At 52.6% G+C, this 23271-nt stretch overlaps 6 protein-coding genes across 6 annotated transcripts; 2 read left to right on the top strand and 4 right to left on the bottom strand.

Moving 5' to 3' along the window:
- Positions 1–2350: 2350 nt before the first annotated feature.
- HRG_01155 (acyl transferase domain-containing protein) lies at positions 2351–6332 on the bottom strand (the record flags this gene model as incomplete). Its single annotated transcript, XM_044859626.1, has 3 exons — positions 2351–2378; positions 2453–6165; positions 6237–6332. 3 exons carry the CDS (start codon positions 6330–6332, stop codon positions 2351–2353), a joined length of 3837 nt encoding a protein of 1278 aa, XP_044726026.1.
- Positions 6333–8131: 1799 nt separating this feature from the next.
- On the bottom strand, positions 8132–9101 carry HRG_01154 (polyprenyl synthetase domain-containing protein; the record flags this gene model as incomplete). The annotated part of the gene is made up of 3 exons (XM_044859625.1): positions 8132–8564; positions 8628–8954; positions 9007–9101. 3 exons carry the CDS (start codon positions 9099–9101, stop codon positions 8132–8134), a joined length of 855 nt encoding a protein of 284 aa, XP_044726025.1.
- A 5077-nt stretch (positions 9102–14178) lies between these two features.
- On the bottom strand, positions 14179–15069 carry HRG_01153 (ubiA prenyltransferase family domain-containing protein; the record flags this gene model as incomplete). The annotated part of the gene is made up of 4 exons (XM_044859624.1): positions 14179–14214; positions 14277–14553; positions 14626–14920; positions 14976–15069. The coding sequence occupies 4 exons, from the start codon at positions 15067–15069 to the stop codon at positions 14179–14181; spliced, it is 702 nt and encodes a 233-aa protein (XP_044726024.1).
- A 1070-nt stretch (positions 15070–16139) lies between these two features.
- Positions 16140–17002, top strand: HRG_01152 (enoyl-(Acyl carrier protein) reductase domain-containing protein; the record flags this gene model as incomplete). Its single annotated transcript, XM_044859623.1, has 2 exons — positions 16140–16620; positions 16680–17002. The coding sequence occupies 2 exons, from the start codon at positions 16140–16142 to the stop codon at positions 17000–17002; spliced, it is 804 nt and encodes a 267-aa protein (XP_044726023.1).
- Positions 17003–17481: 479 nt separating this feature from the next.
- HRG_01151 (terpene cyclase atmB) lies at positions 17482–18288 on the top strand (the record flags this gene model as incomplete). Its single annotated transcript, XM_044859622.1, has 3 exons — positions 17482–17711; positions 17781–17999; positions 18072–18288. 3 exons carry the CDS (start codon positions 17482–17484, stop codon positions 18286–18288), a joined length of 666 nt encoding a protein of 221 aa, XP_044726022.1.
- Positions 18289–18733: 445 nt separating this feature from the next.
- HRG_01150 (FAD binding domain-containing protein) lies at positions 18734–20171 on the bottom strand (the record flags this gene model as incomplete). The annotated part of the gene is made up of 5 exons (XM_044859621.1): positions 18734–18763; positions 18867–19028; positions 19092–19462; positions 19512–19795; positions 19858–20171. The coding sequence occupies 5 exons, from the start codon at positions 20169–20171 to the stop codon at positions 18734–18736; spliced, it is 1161 nt and encodes a 386-aa protein (XP_044726021.1).
- Between the last annotated feature and the right edge of the window lie 3100 nt (positions 20172–23271).

Raw genomic sequence — 23271 nt, 5'->3', positions numbered from 1 at the left:
TCCGTTTGGTTTGGCGCCATAGACATTGCGCCTTAACGGCAAGACCGTCCCGTTGAGCTATGATAGGGGTTGGCCCTGAAGAGAGAGTAGTACAGAGAGTAAAAGACTCGAACACAACTCCGCGGCGCGAGGTAGTTGGGAACTAGAGTGGGTAAGCTCTTCGGGCCTTAGAGTAGTTCCTCCCTGCCAAGTAAAACTCTTTTGATTTATTGCCTGTCTCTAGCGACATGCTGTAATCAACCGGAATTGCTGCGATTCTTGCGTGCCGTCGTCAGTCCAATCTACACTACAGAATCCCGCATCCCGGAGGCTTGCCTCCCACCGAGACACCGCCGCCAGCGCATGTCTCCGGTCATCGTCGAACCGCCACCATCCGTTAAGCAATCCAAAAACGCAGTCCAGCCACCCGAGAGGCCGCGTCAGCTCAAGAAGACATAGCATACCGCCTTCCCTCCGAAGGAGCGTTTCGATGTTGGCGCAAGATTGCCGCAGGCTCCGGGTTGCGTGGATGCAGTTTGACGAGATGATGAGGTCGTAATAATACTCCATACCTGGCGGAGGCGACTGCTCTATGTCGAGAGGGGCAAACTCCATATGGCATTGCATATTCTGCTGGCCGTATCTAGCTTCGAGCTTCTTCCTAGCACCAGCGATGAGTGCGACTGAAACGTCTGTGAATGTATAAGTAAAGTTAACGTTTGATTTCAGCAGTTTGTCTAGGACGAGCCGAGTTGTCGCGCCCGTGCCCGCCCCAATCTCCAGAATCCGTAGCTTTTCGTGGCCATCGTGGCGCTGACGATGCGAGACTAGTCGGCTGACAAACTCTCCCAATATCTCGTTCCCCGTCGCAAACATGGGAGAGCTGATGTACACGTCTTCCAGCAGCTGAACAGAGGCCTCGTCTTGGAAAAGTAGCTGTAGTGGGTCCAGGCGACCGGACAGGCAGTCCGCAAGGCGAGAGCCAGTGGCGTTAAGCAGCCGATGGTCTGGTCGGTAACGTGGACACTCATCCAGAATGTCACGGTATAAATCCGCCGCAGGTATGGACTGAAACATGGGTTTTCCCGTCCGAGAATAGAGGAGCTGACAATCGGGGCGAGATATCAGGCCTGTGTGTTCCAACATCTCATGGAACCGAGATACCAGCCTTGCGTGCTTTGGCGTGCAAGAGATCGGAGGCAACGAGTCTCCTTCTCGCAGGGTGTCCAGGTTACATCCCAAAGTGCTGAAAGCCTCCAAAATATACGCAATCACCAGGGACATCTGCTTTTGATACACTCCCGAGAAAAATCCTGCGAATCCAGTCTTTTTGGCAAACAAGCTGGTCTCCTGCTTGAGGTGACCGAACTCCAGAGCTGCCTGAGTGATAAATTCTCTTGGCTCTTTGGAGGTATCGTGGCTTCCTGTCGCGACAACGACATGTTTGAAGCCGCCGTTGTGCTCACTGAGGGCCCTGGAGTTTGGCTTGCTCTTTGTGGCTATAACTGACGACGGGCTGGAATCCAATTGGCCAGCTAGGTTTTGACAGAGAACCATCTCACAGAGGTCTGAGAATGTCGTGTTCTCGTCAAGATTCGTCAGGCTAGTTCTCTTGCCATAGATGTTTTCAATGTCTGACTGAAGCTGTATGGCAACCAACGAGTCCAGGCCGACCGCCCCCAAGGGGGTAGATGGTGAGATTCCTTGGGAACAGTCCAGATGATCCTTGAGAAGGCTGAAGAGAGCAGTGGCTTGCTTCTCGTTGGACGTATTCGAGCCAATTGGCAGCAGACTTCGCTTGGAGGAAGCGCTGGAAGAGTCCATGTCCTTGTCATCATCGCTCGGGGTGAGCTGAGATATGCTGGAAAGAGAACCGCTCCGACGCACATTCCCGCTGAGGAGATCAGCATGCAAGTCACCTATCTGTTTCTGGGGGGTGTTTTCAGTATTCTGGGAGCCAAAAGCACCATCGATGGCAGACGTCATGACCGTTGAGGCACTCCATGTGCCTTTCGGCGCCTTCTCGTCCAAAGTCTTCAAAAACAGGCTTTCTTTGGCTTGGCCGACTCCATTCAATCCTTCGAGCGCCCTCTGTAGGGATCTGAGGGGAACTTGTACGAATCTGGCTCCCAAAATTGCTAGGGAGAGTGTCTTGTGGCCTGCCATAAACACAAAGATGTCGCTCACAACAGTCTTGGCATCTTCGCGATCCAGGCAGGAAAGGACTGTCCAATGGTCTTCGGGATATAAAGCCGGGTCTCCAGGGCAAGCTTGGGGAACAATGGCGTCAAATCCGCTGCAGATATATGTGCGACCGTCCACACAGTCCCCCAGACTGCTTGCATGGAGTTCTGCCATAAGCAAGAAGTTATCAAAGACAGGCGGGCTGAGCAATGCCCCTGCACCACATTGTGATGCGACGGCAGGCGCGGCGACATCGCCCACGGCCTCGAGACCCTTTGATGTGATGGACCGAATTCCAAAGTAGCTGTCGGCGTAGCTTGCCACCCGGCCCACGACCTTCTTGACAAACGCGCCCTGCACAACCGAGGCGCTGCGATCCTCACGTAGTTGCTCACACCGATGATAAAGGCCACGAAGAAATGGCCGGCGAGGCCCAAGACATGTTCGACTTTGTTCCTGCCATCCAATGGTTCCTGATGCCTGGAGTTTGAAATTTTGGCCTTCGTCTTCATTATGCGAGTAGCTTTCCACGACAAAGTACCATCTCGAGCTTGTTCGTTTCCGCAAAGTCAAGCGGAGTCGTTTCTGAAGGTCTAGGCCGAATGGTGCATGCAGTTTCACGTCGCCCACCTCCACGGATAGAGAAGAAGCACTGCCAGATGGCGCGTGCATCGGAAGCAGGCTGAAAGCGCGAGCAGCCGATTCTATGTAAACCGAAGCGGGAGCCAGGATACGCCCGAAGACGGTTCTCCCTCGCACAAAGGTGGTGTATTCCTCGCTTTGTTGGTTGATGGAAAACTCGATAACCTCTGCATCGAGATCTTGCATATTTCCATCCAGAGAGACCAACTTTGGAGCCTCCTGCGCTGACTGCTGCTGGTTCGCGCCTTCGAGCGCTGAATTCTTGACTTTGTCAACGATAGATAGCCACTGTCGAGACTTTTCAAATTGATACGGAGGCAGCTCCAACGGCACGAAACAGCATCTCTGGGAGGCATGGTACAGCCAGAATTGCACCCGGACCCCCTCGCGCCATAGACCAAGCGTCGCATCGGCGAGAGAAGTCACCGGCTCCGGGTCGTCAAGCCGGGCCGAGTGAAAGGAATGGGCTGAGCGTTCGGGGGCAGGGCGGCCGGTGAGCGCGCGGCGGGCCATGGTAACGCCGGTAGACCCAGACCCTGCCTCGAGCCATACGCAGGGCCCCAGACGTTGCTCTATTCTGGTTATGGCATCAGCGAAGTAGACGGGCTCGCGGGATTGTCGAGCAATCAGCTCGGGGGTAATGCTGTCCCAGCTCCCCAATGATTTCGAGCAGGGCTCGATGGGGATGCCGGGACGATGCAGGACGAGCCCTTTGATAAGCTGGTGGTACTCTTGCATGATGCAGTCAACCATCTCCGAGTGAAACCCATGGGTGACAGCCAGCCGTTTGACAGGAACGTCTCTGGAGCGAGCGGCGTCCTCGAAAGCGGTGACGGCCGCTCTCGTCCCCGCCACAACATGGTGCGTCGAGGAATTGTAGCACGCAACCTCAACTCTATCACTCCGGGGCAGCGACTGCGCAACGGCCTGCAGGATTGCAGCATCCGCATCCACGCTGAGCATAGAGCCTCGTTCCGGGCCCCATTTGCCCTGAATCAGTGACGCTCGGCCAGAAATCATCTTCAAGGCGTCACGCAGGCTGAGCACACCGCTCACACAGAGAGCCGTCAGCTGACCGAGGCTGTGGCCGACCACGGCCTTGATCTCCAGACCCGCGTCGATCCACGAATGGGCGACTGCGTATTGCAGTGAGAACATCATGCAGTGCAGGTCAGCTAGGTCGTCGATAGGCTCCGAGTCAAATATGCGAGGAAACAGACTTTGAAGACTCAATGTCTGCAAGGTGCGGTCGCATCGATCCAGGTGACGCTGCAGCAAGATGGAGTTGAGGTAGGCAACATGGCTAAGACGAACCTGCCGGCCCGTCTGGCCCGCGAAAACGAGCACGACGGGTTTTGGAGTGCCTTGTGGCCTCTGTGACTTGAATTGGTCGTCTTGAGCCTGCAACGAGAGCTGGCTCTTCAGTTCGCTAATCGAGCTGGCCGAGAACACGGTGCGGTAACAGAGAGTGTGGTTCTGGCGTTGGGCTAGGCAGAAGGCAACACTCGGGGGCAAGGCATCGCCGAGGGCACCATGCCGAGTCTCGATGAAGTGTAAGAGTGTGCGGCAGTATAGGCGCAGGCTGGCGGCGGAGTGAGCAGAAATGAGGATTGGGTACTGGGGAGGCTTTTCCGTCAACAATGTCCGCTCGGATGGTGCTGGCGGAGCCTGACAAACAATCATGGCTGCGTTGGTCCCCGAAGCACCGTAGTTGTTGACCAATGCCGCTCGAAAGGACTCTTTCCAAGGCCCAAGACGTGTGGGGATTTCCATGTTGGCCTCATCCAGCGAAGGTATGGCCGGGTTTAGAACCGAGAAATTGGCCTGGGGCGGAATCAGGCGATGCTGTAGCATTAAGAGAACCTTGACGACAGCCGCCAGACCCGACGCTGCCTCGCCATGACCCACGTTCCCCTTTACAGAGCCGAAGCGGAGAGGCGGCGATCCCAATCGAATTCGGCCTCCAAAAACTTGTCGAATGCTCTGGGACTCGACGGGATCGCCCTTTTTGGTGCCGGTGCCGTGTGCCTCGACGTACGACACATGGAGCGGGCCCATCCCGGCCTTCTGGAGCACGCACCGGTATAGATGGCTTTGTGATTCCGACGACGGCAGCGTGATGGAGCGACTTCCTTTGTTGTTGTTGATGGCCGACGCCGCCAGGACACCGAGGATGCAGTCGTTGTCTGCCACTGCCGACGAGAGCTTCTTGAGTAGAACAAAGCCTCCGCCTTCGCCGCGACAGTATCCGTTTGCGCCCGCGTCAAAGGGCCGGCACTGGCCTGTTGGGCTTAAGAACGATGCCGCGGCCAGGTTTTGATGCGACCGAGACTGCGCGGTCGTCAGATTGACGCCTCCAGCCAGTGCCATAGAGCACTCTCCCGACTGGATGGCTTTGCATGCTGTGTGGATTGCCACTGCAGAAGACGAACATGCCGTATCTACCAGCATAGACGGGCCGGTGAGGCCGAAGAAGTGGCTGATCCGGCCGCTCGCAAAGGCACGCGCTGTGCCGGTGAAGGAGAACGCGGTTGCGGCTTGGGCATTGACGTTGTCCTCGTAGTCACACGACGACATACCGAGATAGCAACCTACGTTGTCCGTCGCCGACGACGACGGGTTAAAATGCCCCCCTGATTCCAGTGCCTCGTAGGCGAGATGAAGAGCGAGCCGGTGCTGCGGATCCATGTACTCGGCTTCGCGAGGGGATTTGCGGAAGAAGGTAAAGTCAAAGGAGCCCGCGGCCGCCAGAGAACTACCCGTCTTCCTGTCTCTGATCGTGTCCCAGAACTCTTGCAGGGTCTCCGAGCCAGGGAACCGACACGATGCCCCGATTATGGCAATGGAGTCATCAGGATATCCGTGGTTTGAACCTTCGATTGGCAAGGGGCGAACGACTTGTAGAGGGCAAAGGGCCAGGGCAGATCGGGGAATGCAGTCAACCGGGCCCAAGACCAGCACTCTTGCTTTGATCTCAACACGTGAAGCCGTAGCTCCCTGGGCCATGGCTGCCACCGACTTCGTCATTGTGGTATACCAGTCAGCCTGCTCGACTAGGATGCACTGCAGAGCCATCTCGTGGAGCGGCACCTCGTCCGTCACCACACGTCCATCGTCATTCCGCCTCAAGGGCACCAGGGGCCGATTTTGCTGAGGAAACTGGAGCATGGGCAGGGTGGCACAGAGATCGACCAACTTCCGGAACGCAGCGTGGTGTCCCTGGTGATGAAAGCGGCCTTGCAGGCCTATTTTCTTGGCCACAGCACCCTTCTCTTCGAGATGTCTCATCAAAGGCGTCGCTGCCCCTTTGGGGGCTGTGATGGTTGCGCTACAGATGTCCATCCGGACGCCCATGTAGGCCTGGTCGCAAGTTAGCCAGGTGTAGCATCTGGGATGCTCGATTGTCTCCGCATGCTTTCGAGCGCTCTTACCTGGGGGTAGCTGTCAAGCACGGCTTTGAACGACTCATCTCCCTCACCTCGCGGCCAGCGCGCACTGAGGGAGATGGTCGATTCTGGCGACTCCATCTCGTCGAGATCTACAAAAGCTCCGACGCACAAGGCTAGCCTCACAGCAATAGCACCATGCTTGGCCACCTCTGTCCTATTTTTTGAGCACGCGAGCGCAATAGCGGAGAGGAGTCCGACACAGAGTCCTTGAATGCCTCCATCGCGGACGTTTCCCAAGTTGCTGCTGTGTGCATCCCGGCGTGCATGCTCGTCGTTCTCGTCCCCGTCGTGATTGTTCAAATAGGTCGTATATTCCGTGATATGTGCGAGGACGGTCAACACTGCTAGGAGCGTGCTCCTCGATGTTCGCCCAGCCGTGGACATAGCGCAAGAGTTGCCACATGTGAGCCATTCAGCTAAGTTTTGAAGCAACGGCGCTGCATCGACATGCTGAAGAGAAGGTTCTTTCGCGACAAGCAACGACCAGAGATGGGGGAGTTCTGCGACTCCATCCCTTAAGTCTGCCAGGTGCGGGTTGTGGATGAGACTTGAGCGTAGGCGAGACAGGTAGGCATCGTCAGGATTTGGTATTATCGAGCCGCAGATAAGCAAGGACGGCAACTCTGCGGGCATGATCTCGGCCAACATGTTGCGAGTATTCGGAGAGAAGCTTGAAGGCAATGCCGTCCGTCTATGTGTACAAGTTGAAGCTTGATGCTACCAGAACCCGCAATCGCCTTTAGCTGTCTATATACCCAGCCTTTGGGGAGGTGAGAAAGAGCCAGGCATCGTGCAAAGCTTACGGCACTTTGAGCATTACTTGATTTACACCGTGCAGTCATACGAGCATGAGAGCCGCGGCCTCTCATCTCGACACGACAGGGGATTCAAGGCTGTGCGGAGCAGACTCAAAGTTGCCGACATCAGCCACTACAACAATTTCCGTTTGTGCTCCACGGCGATGTTGTCAGGTTACATGGCACCTTGGCAGACAGGGGAAATGTTCGGGAAAGCATAGAGGGGATTTGTCCTTTACCATCGCAAATGGGCCGATTGGGTTACTCGCTACGGTTGTAGCCGGGCCCAGGGTGGCGCGACATCTCTTGGTACAACGCCGTGTCCCGATTGCTGGTAACTATTTATGGGTTCGGCGCGTTTCCCAGAGACTAGATCTTTGGAAGTATCCTTCTTGGCAAATGATCCACCCTGCGTGCCGGTGTTGTTAATGTCATCCAAGGTTTGCTCTGAGGCGAAGGAATGATGGCGACGCGCTCCACAGACCCGCTGACCTTACCGGTCAGTATCGCTCTGTTTGTATAACACGATACAGCGCCTGAGTGCTGCTGTTTGTCCCACTTGCTTCAGACTTTGCGGGTTAACGCCCTCTCCTTGTGACAAACGATAGCTACGTGATACGACTGAGCGCCACCGCGGCGGCGAAGGGTGGCACTTGAGCGAGCGCAAAGCGTTGGAGGGAAGTCCTAGCAGGGGGCCAGGGGCCTTTCAAAGGGTATGCATATAGCGAACTGGAATTTGCTGTTTTCTCCGAGCTGTCTTTCTGTTGTAGAACATAACACTTCGTCTTAAATGGACATACCAGGCCGACCAGACGTCAGATTCTAAGATCTCACGCCGATAGGCCGATGGTTAGCATGCTCAAGACTGTATGGTATCACGTGCAGCGTCTTCCGAAGGTTGAGGAACACGCCCTCGTGAAATCTCTCCTAAGATGGCTAGAGGGCAGCAATGCTATTATTTGCCTGTGAAAGAGATGAACCCTTCGTGTAGTTGAGTTCATAATTAAGTACAAGCACGAAATCTTCTGCCCATAGACTGTCCCCAGGTTCTGCAAATACATGTTTAAATGCACTGTCAGATTAGCTGCCTTGCGATGCACCAGTTCTCTGTTGCGGTAGCCCACATCCCTCAAGTCCAAGCATTCCCAAGATGTGGTCAATGACCTTGACATGTTCATCGGAACTGTCGCCCATGCTTTCCACCAGTGCTCTGGCCTCGGCAGTCAGTTCCGCAAGCTTTCGCCGGCAATGATCAAACGAGCCAGTCGACTCAATGTACTCAACTGCAAACAGCTTAACATCGGGGTCCGTTGTTCGCTGCTTCAAGATGCTGGAGAGCTGGATGTTTGCAGGATTCGAGCGGATGCTGTGGATAATGGGGAACGAGAATTTCCCCTCAGTAAGGTCTTCGCCAAATCCCTTATTCTTAATGTACGCGTCGCTCTGGAGGTTAAAGTAGTCATCCCGGATCTGGAAAATGACCCCCAGCACGTTGACTAGGGGAACATAGTCCCTGGCAAGAATGCAGAGACGTCAGCGCTTTCCCTCCCGTTGTCGCCGTTCTGAAAGTACTCACCGGTTGGATTTACTCGCCAATTGCATCAGCCTCACTGCCAGCCTAAACAGCCCCCCCGTCTTATTGGAGACCATTGTGAAGTACTCTTGTTCGGTGGGACAAATGGAGGCATCTCTCCAATAAATGTCCATACCTTGTCCGCGATGTAGGTTCAGTAGCTCCTCGGTGAATACTTCGTACGCTCGCGGGTCTCCCAACTTGGGAAGCTCCTGTTGAACCAGAAAGAATGCATAGTTGGCAGCGTTGATTGTTTGAGCGATTCCGAAGATGCTGTGAGAGACTGGCAGCCCGCGACGGAGCTTAGAGGAATCTTGAATGTCGTCAATTCTAGAGACGGCAGTCAGCAATTGCAGATAGATGCCTTCCGATGCCTACACACAAGAGGGATGCATTATGAAGCAGTGTGACGATGCGCTTGATGACATCCAGCTTATCGTCGGGAATCTGAAGCCACTGGTTGAAAGCTGACATCATCTTGCCCCTAACATCTTTGCCAGGCAGATCAAGAAGATAGTTGAGTGGAGCGCGGATTATCTGCGAGCATGTCCCTTATTAGAACCGACGGAATGTTTCAGTCTCGCCAAAATATGGGGTTGAATACGAAGGCCGACATACTTCTTCGTGCTCAGTACATGACACCGAGTCCACGAGTGGTCCTTGGCTTGTCCAACAGGCTTTCTCCGTGGTTGATAGCTTCTGCGAGTAGACGGGGGATGTTGGTTGGGACCAGGGTGGTTTTCCATATATGGAAAGGTGTGCAATCCATACTGGAGTATCGCCCCACATTTATTGCAAGTATTGCAATACACCTTTCCATTCTTGGTCCGTGCGCATCCCGCAACAGCTCACCTATATGGTCTCGGCAAAACGTGCCAAACACGACATGAATCAATGAAAAATCAAGGAACAGTTAACGTGAACGTAATGACAGACGACCGGTTAAGGGGATGCCAAGCAGAAATTTGCTCCTTTGCAGGAAACAGGCGTAGAAGTTGAGCCAGGATTTTACCCAAAATCTGGGGACCCGCCACCACCCTCGGCCCCTTGCAAGATATCGTTCTTGAGCCAATGCTTTAAGCATTCTCCCTTTTCGACTTGTTTCGCGTCCAATTGGGCTCTTTCCATGAGATTGTGCGACGCGCCCCTGAGAACACCCGCTCAGGTTCATCACTCATCGCCGGCATTGATAGGATGTCTATGGCCATTTGTGATAGCTTGTGCCATCGTTTTCTCTGTTGCTCTTGAAGCCACCATGACAAGGCCGTCGTCGGCGTAATGTCGTACGGATCACATGAAATGTAATCTTCGTACTCGTCCTGGCTTGACGGTCGAGTGCAATTCTGCAGGTTCCTTGAAATGCGATCAAACGCGTCAAGGTCCTCGTCATCATCGTCATCTAGTAAATGTTGCGAGAGGCGCCATCCACAGTGTCTCGGTATGTGAGCCAAAGGTCTTTGACCTGTTTGAACGCAGGTTTTGCCACTTCTTCTTCAATTTGCCTGGATGTATGTTGTGCGATAGCTGGGATGAAGGATCAAGGCAGCTGCATAATAGGGCGATGCTTCTGTCTTGCTATAATATTTGTCAAAGACTTCCCACCCTCGTTTGATCCTAAAGGACAGCTCGGTGTCTGATTTGTACGAGACCTATTGCACCATCTCAGCGCTTGCACAAGGAGATCAGAGGAATGGAAGGCATGGTACCAGGGCTTCATCAAAGCATCGGATCAAGACGTCCATCGTGAAGAGCACTTTGTCCAGGGTCGCATGATCCCCTTGTGTTGCTAATGTCGCTCGGGCGAACGGTTGAAGGATCTTCTCAATTATTCGGAGCCGGGCCCAATCTTCCGGCAATAGAAAATCTGCAGAAAGATCTTCGAAATGATTCTTGGTGTAGGTGTCCAGAGCGCTGGCAGTTTCCTGCTGAGTGGCAACATGCAGCATTTGATACCAGCTATTCCACCTCGTACGATTGTCAAGTGGAATGCCCCTCTCAGCGAGTTCCATAAACTCTCCACTGCGTCCTGATGAACTCCGGATGTTGACAACCAGGTTGTGGAGCTTACCAAGTGGTCCAAGGCGGCGAAATTCGGTGCGCTGCCTTTGAACTTTGCCAGGTCATCTGCGTCTTCGCATATTTCGCCCTCTTTCAAGTCAATAGAATTCTGGAACAGGAAAGCTTGAACTGCCAAGTTGATAACGTGGCCTAGGCATCGGAGGCGGTGAACTTCAGGATCCCATTTGACGCCCTCTTCCTTGAGATACGTGCTCACTGCCCGGCAGAGGTGTCATTCGTGCTCGAATTATCCCCAACGATGCTTCAAGGCGTCGCAGAATACCAAAGTCCCGCAAGATGGGAAGAAGTGTAACGAATTGCTCCTCCCCGGAATGGTTCGCCACAGGCCGAAGTGCAAGGAGAGCTTTCCGTCGTGCTTCTTGTGCGTGGTCAACAAAGTGGGAGCAAACTCCGAGAAGAAGGAGCCGATTGGGGGACGTCCAAATGTCAAGCGAGAGGTGAACCTTGGATTTTGCTGACTGGAGCTTCATTCGCACGATATCCTTGGCCGACTGGAAATGATTGTCGATAATTCGTGGAATAGTCGAGTGGGCGGAAGGGAGATAGTCCTTCGCGACCGGGTTCAAGGTCGAAATGAAGAGGTGAAATTCGCGGGATTCGACAATTCGATAAGGAAGGTTTCGTGCGACGATCAGCAAAGCTAAGGCTTTGTTTATCTTGTCTTGGTCCAGGTAGCGTTTGAAGACCTCCGACTCAATCTCCGTTGTGCGGCCCAAGTCCCGTGCTTGCTGGTAGAGTTGCTCAAACCCCTCAAAGATGGACGATTGAAGAGGAGTCAAATCTTCCACGACTCGAATATCGTGCTTTCCCTCCAGATGTTTTCGAAAGTTAGTGGTAACTGAAGTTCTGTACGGGTTTGTCTGGGGACAATGACTGCAATAGAGAAGGCGATTTCGGCCCTTAAACTCTTCCTCCCCCTCTGCTGCAACGCGAGCATGCTTCCACGTTGCGATAGCCGCTTTGCCTCTTGTATTGCGAGATCTTGATGTCGTAGAGTCCGACAAAATAGATTCAGCATCGAAGAAGGATAACGTACTTGCAGTATCCATAGTTCGACAACTGACTCGTCCGACGCGTTGGTGCAAAATGGTGGGGAAAGCGATTTGTGTTTGTGTGGGAATTAGCGGTGTTCAAGGCCCTCAGACCCCTGGACGATGGCGCTGTAGGGGTCCCGGTCAGTGGCGCAATTTGGCCAATTATCGACTGAGTATTGAAATACTATGGATCCATATCCATACCCTGTCCATGCCATAGTATGGAAAGGGTATTTCCATACTTGGGTATGGAAAACCACCCTGGTTGGGACATGGTGAGAACCTCGCCTAATAGAGTTGAGTCTAACAAATTATCGGCGACGAACAATTTTTTGTTACTCTGGTGTGTCTAAATATCTGGCATTGCTTCAAGTCCTATATTAGAACCAGGATTCCTGCTACACAGCAGCGTGCGCTTGTACGGGAACGATGGGAAAGCGCCTAGGAAACCTAGAATCCCCCGAAGTAACGTGAGTGCCCGTTACCCAGACATTATTTTTCAGGGGCCCAAAGGCTTTAGTAAGGTATGGATCTTTTGGGTACCTCGGCCACTTCGTACAGACCTCACGCCGAGCAGCGTACTACCAGGCTGCTTATGGCCTGATCTCTCTGTACACGTCTTTTGATCTGCGCTCTCTACACAATGCTACCTTGTGCTCACACTTACCATATAGCACTCGGGGTGGTTTGAAGTATGAGAGCATGAGGTAGGCCCATACTTGCAACCTTCGGGCTTTCAAAGGGATGCCTCGACTCAGCCCCATGCTTGGCTTAGGTGGGCTTCCGGAGCTCTCCCACTCGGTGCAGACGCTGAACATTATGCGGGCAGAGGTGCAGACCCATCAGAGCTACAATTGGCCCGCGCGGGCGCGAGACGCAACTGCCGTTCACGGCCCCTGCTCTGTGAACGGGAAACCATATTGTCAGGACAAGAAAGGGCCTATAATACGCGTTAGTAACACCTCTATTGGGGGTGCCCTCATTTTGCATAGTGTAGCGGTATTTTACCAGCTTGACACATATATTAATTATATGGCAACGCTCTGGTTCCTGCTGTTGCACACTACAACTCGCAGTGTGCGGCACGGCAGGTCTTGCTATTGAAGCCACTTCCTGGCCGTAAGAGATCGTCCTAGTAGGAACAGCTTCGCCCCCACCCTCGACGTAGTCGATTCAAACTCCGGCTGCCGACGTCCCTGGTTTCGGCGGAAATTATGTCGGTGGCGCCTCCATCTGACCGGCCCCGTTGGAAGCGCGTCAACGCCTCGAAGCAGGAAGATAAGTCGCCGCATCAGCTGCTGTAAAAGCGCCGATCGATGTAAGCAGCGGTGGGTGTCAGCAATCAAGGTGTGAGACAAGGACCGCGCCTCCGTCGCTGCTCGATTTCACTATTTTTGGTACTTCACCGAAAGATATAGCTGACATTTCACCAAGCGTAATCTTGTACGTATCCCAGTCCTGTCATTGGTTAAGTTAATACTCTCGACGTGTAAATTCCGAGCTGTGCCGTAATTAGTTTCCCGTGGTGATTGAACTTGAGTGAACGAAATTATCCGGTCGACAGAGTCATTGGTAGCCAAAGCTGGGAATAATTTAAAAAGCGCGGGGACATGCTTTCCATTGCCAAACCGCTCGCTTTGTCTGTCAATATCTACCCTGCAGCCAGACTACGTCTGAAAAAGGCAATTGAGCGCCTCACTGAACAGAAGCTGTCGATGCTTCATACCTCTGCGGAGGTGGCTCCTGGCCGTCTCTATTAAACTCAAGGTGCCTACTGGACATGACGTAGAGGCCGACCAACAACTGACAAGCGAGGCAAAACGGCGAGCGTGGGAAAAACGCTAAGCGAGTGATCCTGATAACTTGAGTGTCCTCTCGCAAGAGCGCCGGGGATTGCCTTTACCGGCAATTAGTGGAATTTACGATCTCGTTCATATTAGCCACGGGCGCCCCTGGTTAGTGATGGCGCGCAAAACTTGGTTTACACAAACACTGATATGAAGCTTCTTGGATTTATCTTAGGAGTTCGTTCCTGTCCTGCTAGGACTTGAGAAAGATGGTCGCGCCCCCCAAGGGTGAAGCCTTTGTTTAAAAGAATGCCTATAACCAGAAGTGACCGAAAAAAAGGTTTGGGGATACTGCTAGAGTAACTTCCCTAGGCTGGGCTGATGACCTTCTTAACCAAGTCACTACAAACACATTCTGGGAACGATTATTGTATAAAATAAATATTTTAGAAGACGGGAGAAAAACGCCTCACGTTATCGTTGAGAAATACCTCAATCGCGCACGCGATGATCGTCCAGACGCCGAGGATAAAGTTGCTTTTGTGCAGGGACCCTCCGCTTGCAGGCTGCTGTGGGTCGAATCGAACCAGCTGTACCACCAAAGCCGCGGTCCAAACCCCCATCCAACTTATCCAGAGCCACATAGAGCGGAATTCAGCAAGGTATAGAGGCAAGCACGCTAGGATCGGACTGACGAGCAGCACGAGCAATACATGAGTATGCCTTCCTGCAATGTTGTAGAAGGAATTCACGTTCAACTTTCGATCGTCAACCACGTCCTGATAGCTATATGCCGTGTTCAGGTAAATGGTCCAGAAGAATACCATGATGCAGAGAGGCAGGCACTGGTGGGCTGTCTCGGAGAAGGATTCGTGTTGGCCGTAAATGGCGGCCCGTCCTGGGATGGCGGGCCAGGCGATCGTAAGAGCCAGGATGTACTGTGGGTAGATACGCAGCGTCCGGGCGACCGGTCGTTTACCAAATGGATAAAGAATTGATGCAACCATAACGGGCACGAAATGTTTCCATCTGTTCGCGCCACAGTCAGACCGGCCAATGATTAGAGGGTGGCGCCAAAGGAAATAGAGGAACAGAACTTACACGTCCTTGCCACCGAGAAGTACTTCAAGCACACCCCAAGACAGGGCCGCTTGTAATACCATCCATATCATGGCCTCAGTCGTGGTGACCTTACCCGATGCCAGGGGACGGTCCTTGGTGCGAGAAACATTGGCGTCAATATCTCGATCAATCCAGTCGTTCCAAACCATGCCAGCACCGCAAAACAGGTACGCGGCAAGGAAGCATAAAGTAGTCTGTCGAAAGACGAAGGCAGGCGAAGTTGCCGAGCGTTGATCAGCGAGTTCGGCCGCGCCTGCCAACAACACGGACCACGCTTGATTTGGCTCTGTCAGGTCCGGGTTCAACTCAGTGCAGGGATCAGATCTTACCTCCGGCGAAAGTCGTAAAGATAGGATTGTACTTGTTGAATCGAGATAGCCTGAGGAGATGACGAAATAGCTGCCTATTTGCTGTGGCTGCCATGGTTAGATTCCCGTGTTGCTGGATGCTGCCACTCCAAGCTGCAGATAAACCAGGTTGGCTTTTTAGCAAAGGTCAGATATCAGACGGCCTCTCTTGTATCTCAGAAGCAAAACGCGGTTCTGATAGTGATATTTTGTGTATGATCACTGTCTGATGTCCCGCATTGCCCAGGACCGTCCCCCTCCACCAGCGTTTAGTTTAAGCTGCGGGAACTGGGTTTATGAATCGCCCTTAGATGGAAGTGACCTCGAGCGCTTTTGGCATACCCAAGAAACAAGGATTGGAACTCGGTACTCTTGTTTCCCGGCGACATTGCACTAGAGGCCCACCCTATGAGACTGGACGTGGTGCCATACGTGTAATCGTTTATTGACCTATGACCTGCGATCTCCATAGCATCCGAGGCGTGAAACACCCAGTTTCAACGAGGTAGTTTCCCAAACCAGTTAGCCTGGATGGGATGCTCGTTCACGTCGAAGGAGCAGCCCTGTCACCGACAGAATATAGTATGACTACATGTGGGGTTTCTTTGACCTGCTTGCTCCATCCCCAAGCGAGGCAAGTTTCTAGACGATGTGTGGAACGTCAGAGAAGAGCCATGTGTCGGCGAGTTTATTAAACGGCCGCCATCGCTTACTATCGGTGAATTAGCGTTTTCGATCGGTGAATAAGCTCTCATTGTCGGCGAGTACTGGATGAGTGAGGGTCTTGATACTCATCTCGGAACCGGTCGAAGCCTACGACGCTCGACTGTTTGTCGAGTAGCAAAACAAGGACCCAGCGAGGATTCAGTTCTACAAACCGGGTAATAAAACTCTTTGTTATGTCTACTGCCTACCACCACCTGGGACCCTGTAGATGCATACCACTACAGCCCAGCGTATAAAATGTCACTCTGTGTATTCCCTTTCAAGTAGGCGAGTATACCGTAGGAAACACGAAAGCACCACTGTACAGCTCCCTTTACGTGAACGGCATCAGCACGCGGAACCGAATGATTGTATAACATACAACCTATCTTTCTACCCTGCTCTAATCTTATCGCTATTCTTTGAAGCCACAATCGCGCGATGTTAGTGCCCAGAAGCGAGTCGGCTGCCCTAGTCGGGAAAACCTGTCTTGTCACGGGAGGAGCTGGCGGGCTTGGGAAAGCAATCGCGGCGGCGTTTCTCATCGCCGGTGCCAACGTCGTCATTTGCGACATCAACGATGAACGAATAAAGCAGACTTCGGCCGAGATGGCGGAAATCGGTTCCCTGACCGCCGTGACGGCCGACATTACAAGCCGGAGCGCCATGAAACATCTGTTCGAGGAGATCGCCGGCAAATTTGGGACGTTGGATATCCTGATCAATAATGCCGCCGTCATGGACCGCTTCGAGCCAGTGGGCGACCTCGATCTCGAACTGTGGGACACGGTGATGGGGGTAAACCTAACAGCTCCGTTCCTGCTCAGCAAATTGGCCGTGTGCAGCATGTTGCAGAAACCGAATCCAGATGGGTGCATCATTAACATTGCATCCGCAGCAGCCAAAGCCGGCTGGCTTGCAGGCAAGCCTTCCACTCGCCCGGTATTACGCAGACATGCAGAGGCTAATAGCTTGGTTTAGGGGCGGCGTATACGGCAAGCAAGCATGGCTTAGTCGGGCTGACCAAGAGCACTGCTGCTTTCTACGGTCCCAAGGGCATTCGCTGTCATGCATTGATACTGGGCGTCATGATCGAGACTAACATAAGTGATGCTTTCCGGACTGGGTGCCACCCGGAAGGACGCCAGAAGGTAGCAGAGATCCTCTCGTGCCTGAAGCCACAGCCTTGTGATGCCGAGGAGGTGGCCGCATTGTGTGTGTCCTTGTCCAACGGGCCGGGGTGGAATGTGGTCAATGGGGGTGTGATCGCCGTGGATCATGGATGGACAAACGTGGTGGGCTAGCAAAACCTAATCTACCAGAGTTCCACTGGCCTGCCGATTTTACCGTCCCATGTCCAGGCAAGCCGGTTAGGCTCTATTTCGTGCACAGAGGGCCGTGTTAATAGAGCAACAGGGCTTGCTGCGTGGTGATTTCCGCGCGTATCATAGCCCGGAACTCCGTGGAGACCAGTGTTTGCTCGGGGACGTTTGCCGTGTGGAATACGTCGTATGACCCCTAATGCAGAGTGCGATGCGGTGACTTCGGAGCTCGTCCCACTCAATCGCTCAAAAAACCCCGAACCCTCGCTCAACTTGCCGAGATGACAGAAGGCTTGCCAACAAGTAGCCGGGTGAAACTTTTCCACATCTGCCTTCATATTTGGACAAAGTAGTTGCTACAACTCAAGGCACCCATCTGCAATCCGCACTTTTCTCATTGTTCGACTTCGGAATCACTGTATATCCAAAATCCAACGTTTACTGCAACACGTCTCGCAAACATGAACGTTGCTGACCTATCCCGGGCGCCCCCCGAGTATCATGATGTTGCCTGGATTGCCGACACCTGCAAACTACTGATGGGCGTTGGCTGGACGACCAACTATGTCGGCATGATTTACAAATCTCTGCGGGATCAGACCTACGGCATGGCCTTGATGCCACTATGCTGCAATTTCGCTTGGGAACTGACTTATGCTTTGATCTACCCGTTCGGTAGCGACCTGGAGAAGTGGGTTCATTACACGGGGCTGGTGCTGAATTGCGGCGTCATGTACACCGCCATCAAAAATGCACCGAGAGAATGGGCCCACGCGCCACTGGTACAAAGGAATATCCCCATAATCTTCATTGTCTGTGTTGCGGGCTGGATGTCAGCGCATCTGGCGCTGGCCGCACAGATCGGGCCCGCTCTGGCCCAGGCTTGGAGCGCTTACGGCTGCCAGCTCCTCTTGACTGTTGGAGGGTTAAGCCAACTGATCAGTCGAGGGCACTCGCGTGGAGCATCATACTTCCTATGGTACGTCCAAAGCAACCCCCGTCTACCGTGTTGGAACGAAATAGAAGTCTTATGGGCCAACTTGCTTGCAAGGTTCTCCCGATTCTTTGGGTCCCTAGTTATTGTGCCCCAGGATGTTGTCCGGTACAGATACTGGAGGAGAGATCACGAGTTCATGGCTTCTCCCTTTTACATTTGGTTCGTCTGCACGTTCCTCTTGCTAGACGGGTCGTATGGCATCTGCCTCTGGTACGTTCGTCGATTCGAGCGGGAAGAGGCTGCGGCCAAAAGTTCAAAGAAGACGACGTAAACCATCGACAACTATACTTTTTCTGTCGAAGGCAGACAATCAGGGTTTCTGTGACTGGTGTGGAAGGGCGGCAGATATGGCGTCTTGGGCATATACGAAGTAAATAGGACAATCTAGATGTTGGGAAGAGGAAAAGAGGTCATCACTGGAGAGCAGGGCCGGCCCACTAGCTCAGACGAATACGGCACGGCAGTGTATCTGGAAGACTATGGGCCATCTCAATATAAGCGAGGAGAATTGTTGCGAAACTTGGCATCAAGTCAAGGGATCTTTTCCTCAAGTCACTACCTGTAAGCAAAAAATATTTTCACCATGATCAACAGCAACAACAGGTGCGTTGCCACAATCCAGGGTCCAACCCCAGTCCGCTTGGTCCTATACTTCTTCCAACCCGGAAACGAAGATCGCGGCAAGGGTATAAAATCCAAAGCTGCGGCATCCGCAATCATGTTGAAAGGCCGGCTTTCGAAGTGACCTGCGAAATATGGCATTAGATACCTCCCCACAATATTTGGAATGAGTCCATCTTGCGCATGGACTCGTGTAACAATCCATGACATGCTACAGATATGAGCCACTCTCGATAAGTGCATGTGGTTGAAGCGGCGCAGCAGGGCATCAAGCTCCTTATATGTTGGCTTCGTGGCGTTTTTCTTCCCCAGGCAGTCGCGTAGCAGGTTGGAAAGGACGGCAACGTCTTCAATGGCGCAGTTGGCGCCTTGTCCGAGGTTGACTGTCATCTGGTAATCGGCCACCGGTCAGCATCCATGAATGAGCTTGGGGTCGGGCAAAAGATACTATACCTTGTGCATGCTGTCGCCGATGCATACCAAACGGCCGAAAGACCAAGTCTGAAAGACCTTCTCTTCCAAAGCGACCATGTTGAAGATCTGTTGATTCCGCCACACATGCCCGAATCGGACGTCTTTTGCAATTGGGGCATCCGCCAGTTGCAAGCATTGTGCGGCAGCCTGCTCGGAGGTAAAGCGAGGGGCATCGCCATACTTGTATTTCTGGTCAAGCTTTTGTATCAAGAACCAGAAGACTAGCCCATCTTTGGACGGGATCACCACCAAAGTTCGACCATAGTAGATGCGCATGACTTGCTCTCCGGGCTTGAGCTCAGGCATCCCCGTAGAAATGCCGAAACAGCAGGAGTACTCGACCGACATGCCTGGAATACATCATCAGCCAGACAATTTGCAGCGCAGCAAGGGACTTACTGCTCCTTTCGCTCGCCGAGATCTCAGCTAGTCCTGACGAGCTGGACAAGCGCCACATTTCACTCCGGGTTCTACTATGCACTCCGTCTGCCCCAACAACCATGTCACCCTCGTACACATCTCCGTCTAGGGTCCTGACTCGGACGCCGCTTTTCCCGTCCCCTGTCTGTTGATCAATGCTGGAGACTGTCTTGTTGACCCTGGCTTCGGCCTTATCGGGCAAGGCATCGTACAAAATCTCTAGCAGTTTCCGTCTTTCCAAGAAGGCAATAGGGTATCCAAAGCTGTGATAGGCTGGATTAGTGACGGACCGATAAACTGCAGGAGTGGAGGGGGACGTAGGCACTTTTCAAGTATCTTCTTCGGATAAGGACTGCTAAAGTGGAAGCCATCTTGGAAACGAATATTGGTAGCCCCGAGAGGTGCAGTGGCCCGCTCGATGGCCCCATATAGTCCAAGTTGGTCCAACACGCGAGCTCCGTTTGGTAGGATCCCAATCGACGCTCCTTCTTGCGGTGCAATAGTCGATCGTTTCTCTAGGATTGTGTAATCCACTCCGATTTTATGCAGGCTGTGAGCCAGCGTGAGGCCTGTGACGGAGCCTCCGACAATGATGACTTTGAATCGTTCTTGTGACATCTCTTGGTCTGTTGCATGCATGACTTGGATGGCAACTGGGACGGACGATGGGCCAGGCTCTGGGTAACACGGTGCCTTTTCGTACAATGTTGGTCGACGCCCCCAAATCCTTGAAACTAATGAAATGACCTGCCGATTTTCGGCGAACTGTCGACGACGATTACGTCACAGTATTCGGTTTTCATGTACATGCGTAGAGCTCTGGGCAAGGTATATTGAACTGAACCCTATAGAAGCGGCGTATTAATTAATGATCCTCTATTTCAGAGCCGTGGCACCACGGGATGCGGGTTGCAGTCGTATGACGCCAACCCGCTATCTCATCGGCGCATTTAAAAGGACATGCAGCATATGAACCTGTTATTGCCACGTGAGTAAGTTACATGCATATAATTGATTCTCTGACATAGGTGGGACGGTGGAGACAAATCTTCGCACGGGGAGTTGCTATCTTGACATATCAGACATATTTTCCTTATGCGCGACTTGATGGGCCAAACGGCGTCGCCGTGCTGCAGATTACGCTTCCGGTGGTTTCAAGCATAGCGACACTCCAGGCACGCTGCCGTGCACGAAGTCGTTTGCGGACTTGCCCCTCCCCCTGTCAGGGCGGAGGAGACTCCAGTAACGGTAAGAACGACGTTGGCTGCAAGTGTCGAACTTCTTATGCCGTCTGACCCGGTGACAACCCTATCGGGAACTCTACGGGCTCTTAATTCATAGAAGCTTATGACTATTGGGTTGTATAGTCCCCTTGAAGTGATGACGAACGATAGCGATAGCGAAGAAACGTAGGCTTTAGACTAGGGTACATCCAAAGCATGTGTGAAGTTTGGACAACTTCCGCGACCAGAGAAACGGGGCCCAAATCGCTGCGGGAAGTTTTAGGCCTAACGAATCGAAGTCTGCCCTCGATATGTTATCTAACACGCGTTTATTCTAGAGCTCTGAAGTAATATCTTAATCCCCAGCCCAAATCTCCCGATAGCTGCGTCTTACGGGTTCCTGACGGTCGGCCTCCCTAATAAAAGGTTGGGGGTGCTGCTATTAAGCCATTTTTTTATATTTCAGCCGTTCTTCATCTTTCGGTAGTGCCCAGTATCGTGCCCGGCCGTTCTATTGGACCTAAGGTACCAATAATAGAGAGTGAGGTCGTCTCCCGCAATCAGTTTGGCCGGAGCACTTGCCCAGGGGTGAATGCCTACTGTCTTGTATCTTTGTTAATTGAGAGTGGCCTGGGCTGTCTCCTTGGTAGTCTGTAGGTCGATCCAGTCTGGGCCAGGCTCTTCTATGTCTATTACCCTAGTTTAGTGCCGAGACGGGCTCTGCTGGCCCTTGACTCCGAGATTGGTTCTGTGTTAGTATTAGTCACCTCGAGTGTGCGGTCGAGTCCATCAAGGCTCGTCAGTTTAGCTTCAATCCTAGGCCTTTCGTCATCTTGACCCCCTGACAAAGGAGCGGCGGCACCCAGGAAGACGAAGGAGAGAACAGAAAGGAGCTTCATGATGGCTTAGGAAAATAATATACAGAGTTGTAAGGGATGCTAGCGAGTCTGATGGCAAAGAGACGAGAAAGTCTCTAGATAAGTCAACGATAGTCGAGCTATAGTATAGTGGTCGGAAAGTTGAAGTAGGCTGATAATATATTTAGGAAGGAAAAGCAAGACATTCGCGTTGCTTGATATTTTTATTCCATTTACAAGTTCATGTGTCGATATTACCCCCAAGTCTTAATTCTCGCACTCACAGTTGTACACCAAGGCTTGAAATAAATCATGGGGGCCGAGATATGAGTTGAGATAGTCCTATACTGCGGAATATTAATCAAGCTCATGAGCAAAATATGGTGTCTGGCTTTGGGCGGAGACATGGCCAGGTCAATGTGGTAGACAAGCATAATATAGACGAGTGCGATATTGCCTTGGAAGGTGACGACAGGAAAGAGTGCTACTCCAATCGGGAGAACCCGGCCCGACTAGGGGTCACCAACGCCAGCTCCTGAGGGCGCAATGACTCCGAATGCATTTACGAAAGGCTAGTGATGGCCATTTGGCAATGCAGGTTGTGGCTCCCAAGATTCATTTGCGGTGGGCCTCGAAATAAGTGTGTGTTATTAGGCAAATCGAGTTATTTTACTCATACGAACTGCCTACCGCCTATGGCCATCCGTCGGGTAGAGTAATCGTCAACCTAGGCACGCCTCCCGTGAAACGTGTCAGAGCATCTCGAGCCAGATGGCCGCGCACAGCTCAAGCTAGTTCTTGGGCATGCAAATCGGCAAGATTCTCAATGTGCTCACTCGGAGCGTTGTCTCACCCCAAGGCGGACGTGCCTCACCACACGACCTGGCCGTCTCCGTAGTGTGGTGCCGGGTTGTGGTTTTGCATCTTGGCCAGCTGGCGCGAGATGTTGCTGCAGCCAACCTAGGCATGTTCAATGTACTAAACCCTTTCCCCGGTAGTGGTGTTATACTCGTCCCCTCGTTCAATGAAGGCAGGGAGGTCACAGGGAGCATACCGGCTCTCCGGCGTTCTTGTCGTTACCGAGTATACCTTCTTCCTATTGAATTTCGGACTGAAATATCTCACTCCCTAGCCCCCGCCGCGCCTGCGCCGCGAAGGCCATTATTAGCTAAGCCAGAACTCCGTCCCTCGCGTCTCCAAACCCTTGGTTTCACCTATAAGTCGACTGATTCTGAAAGAGATAAGTGTCTGTCCCCAAAATCCGCGATCTCACTCTACAAGTGGTAAGACCTGCGGTTTCTTTCCCGAGGTAAATTATGTAGAGTGAATGGCATGTAAGAGTGAGAAGTTGAATGCATCAGCCGTTAAAGGCTACAAGAAGAAACTCTGCTGTACATGGCTCGTCTTGATGTAGCTGACATTTGTCGTGGCTCACCGGTGTATAGCACAAATGCACTAGGGCATTATCACTTGCGATAGATACTTCTCCGTATAGATCTAGAATCTCAGTCCCAAATAGAACCCCTGTCTTTAATTCGCTATCTTTGATCGGCAGTGCCACGTCACTGTGAGACGTTGCAATGCGCCCAGTCGGCTTCCCTATTTGAACTTTCCGTGCCGTTTCCGAGGCATTTAGCATCCTTGGTCAAAGTCCAGACC

The sequence above is a fragment of the Hirsutella rhossiliensis genome (genome assembly GCF_020360975.1).
Source record: "Hirsutella rhossiliensis strain HR02 chromosome Unknown scaffold00001, whole genome shotgun sequence".
In the NCBI taxonomy this organism is placed as follows: Eukaryota; Fungi; Ascomycota; class Sordariomycetes; order Hypocreales; family Ophiocordycipitaceae; genus Hirsutella; species Hirsutella rhossiliensis.
Note: the sequence above shows the minus strand (reverse complement) of the source record. Positions and strands in the feature narration are given on the sequence as shown.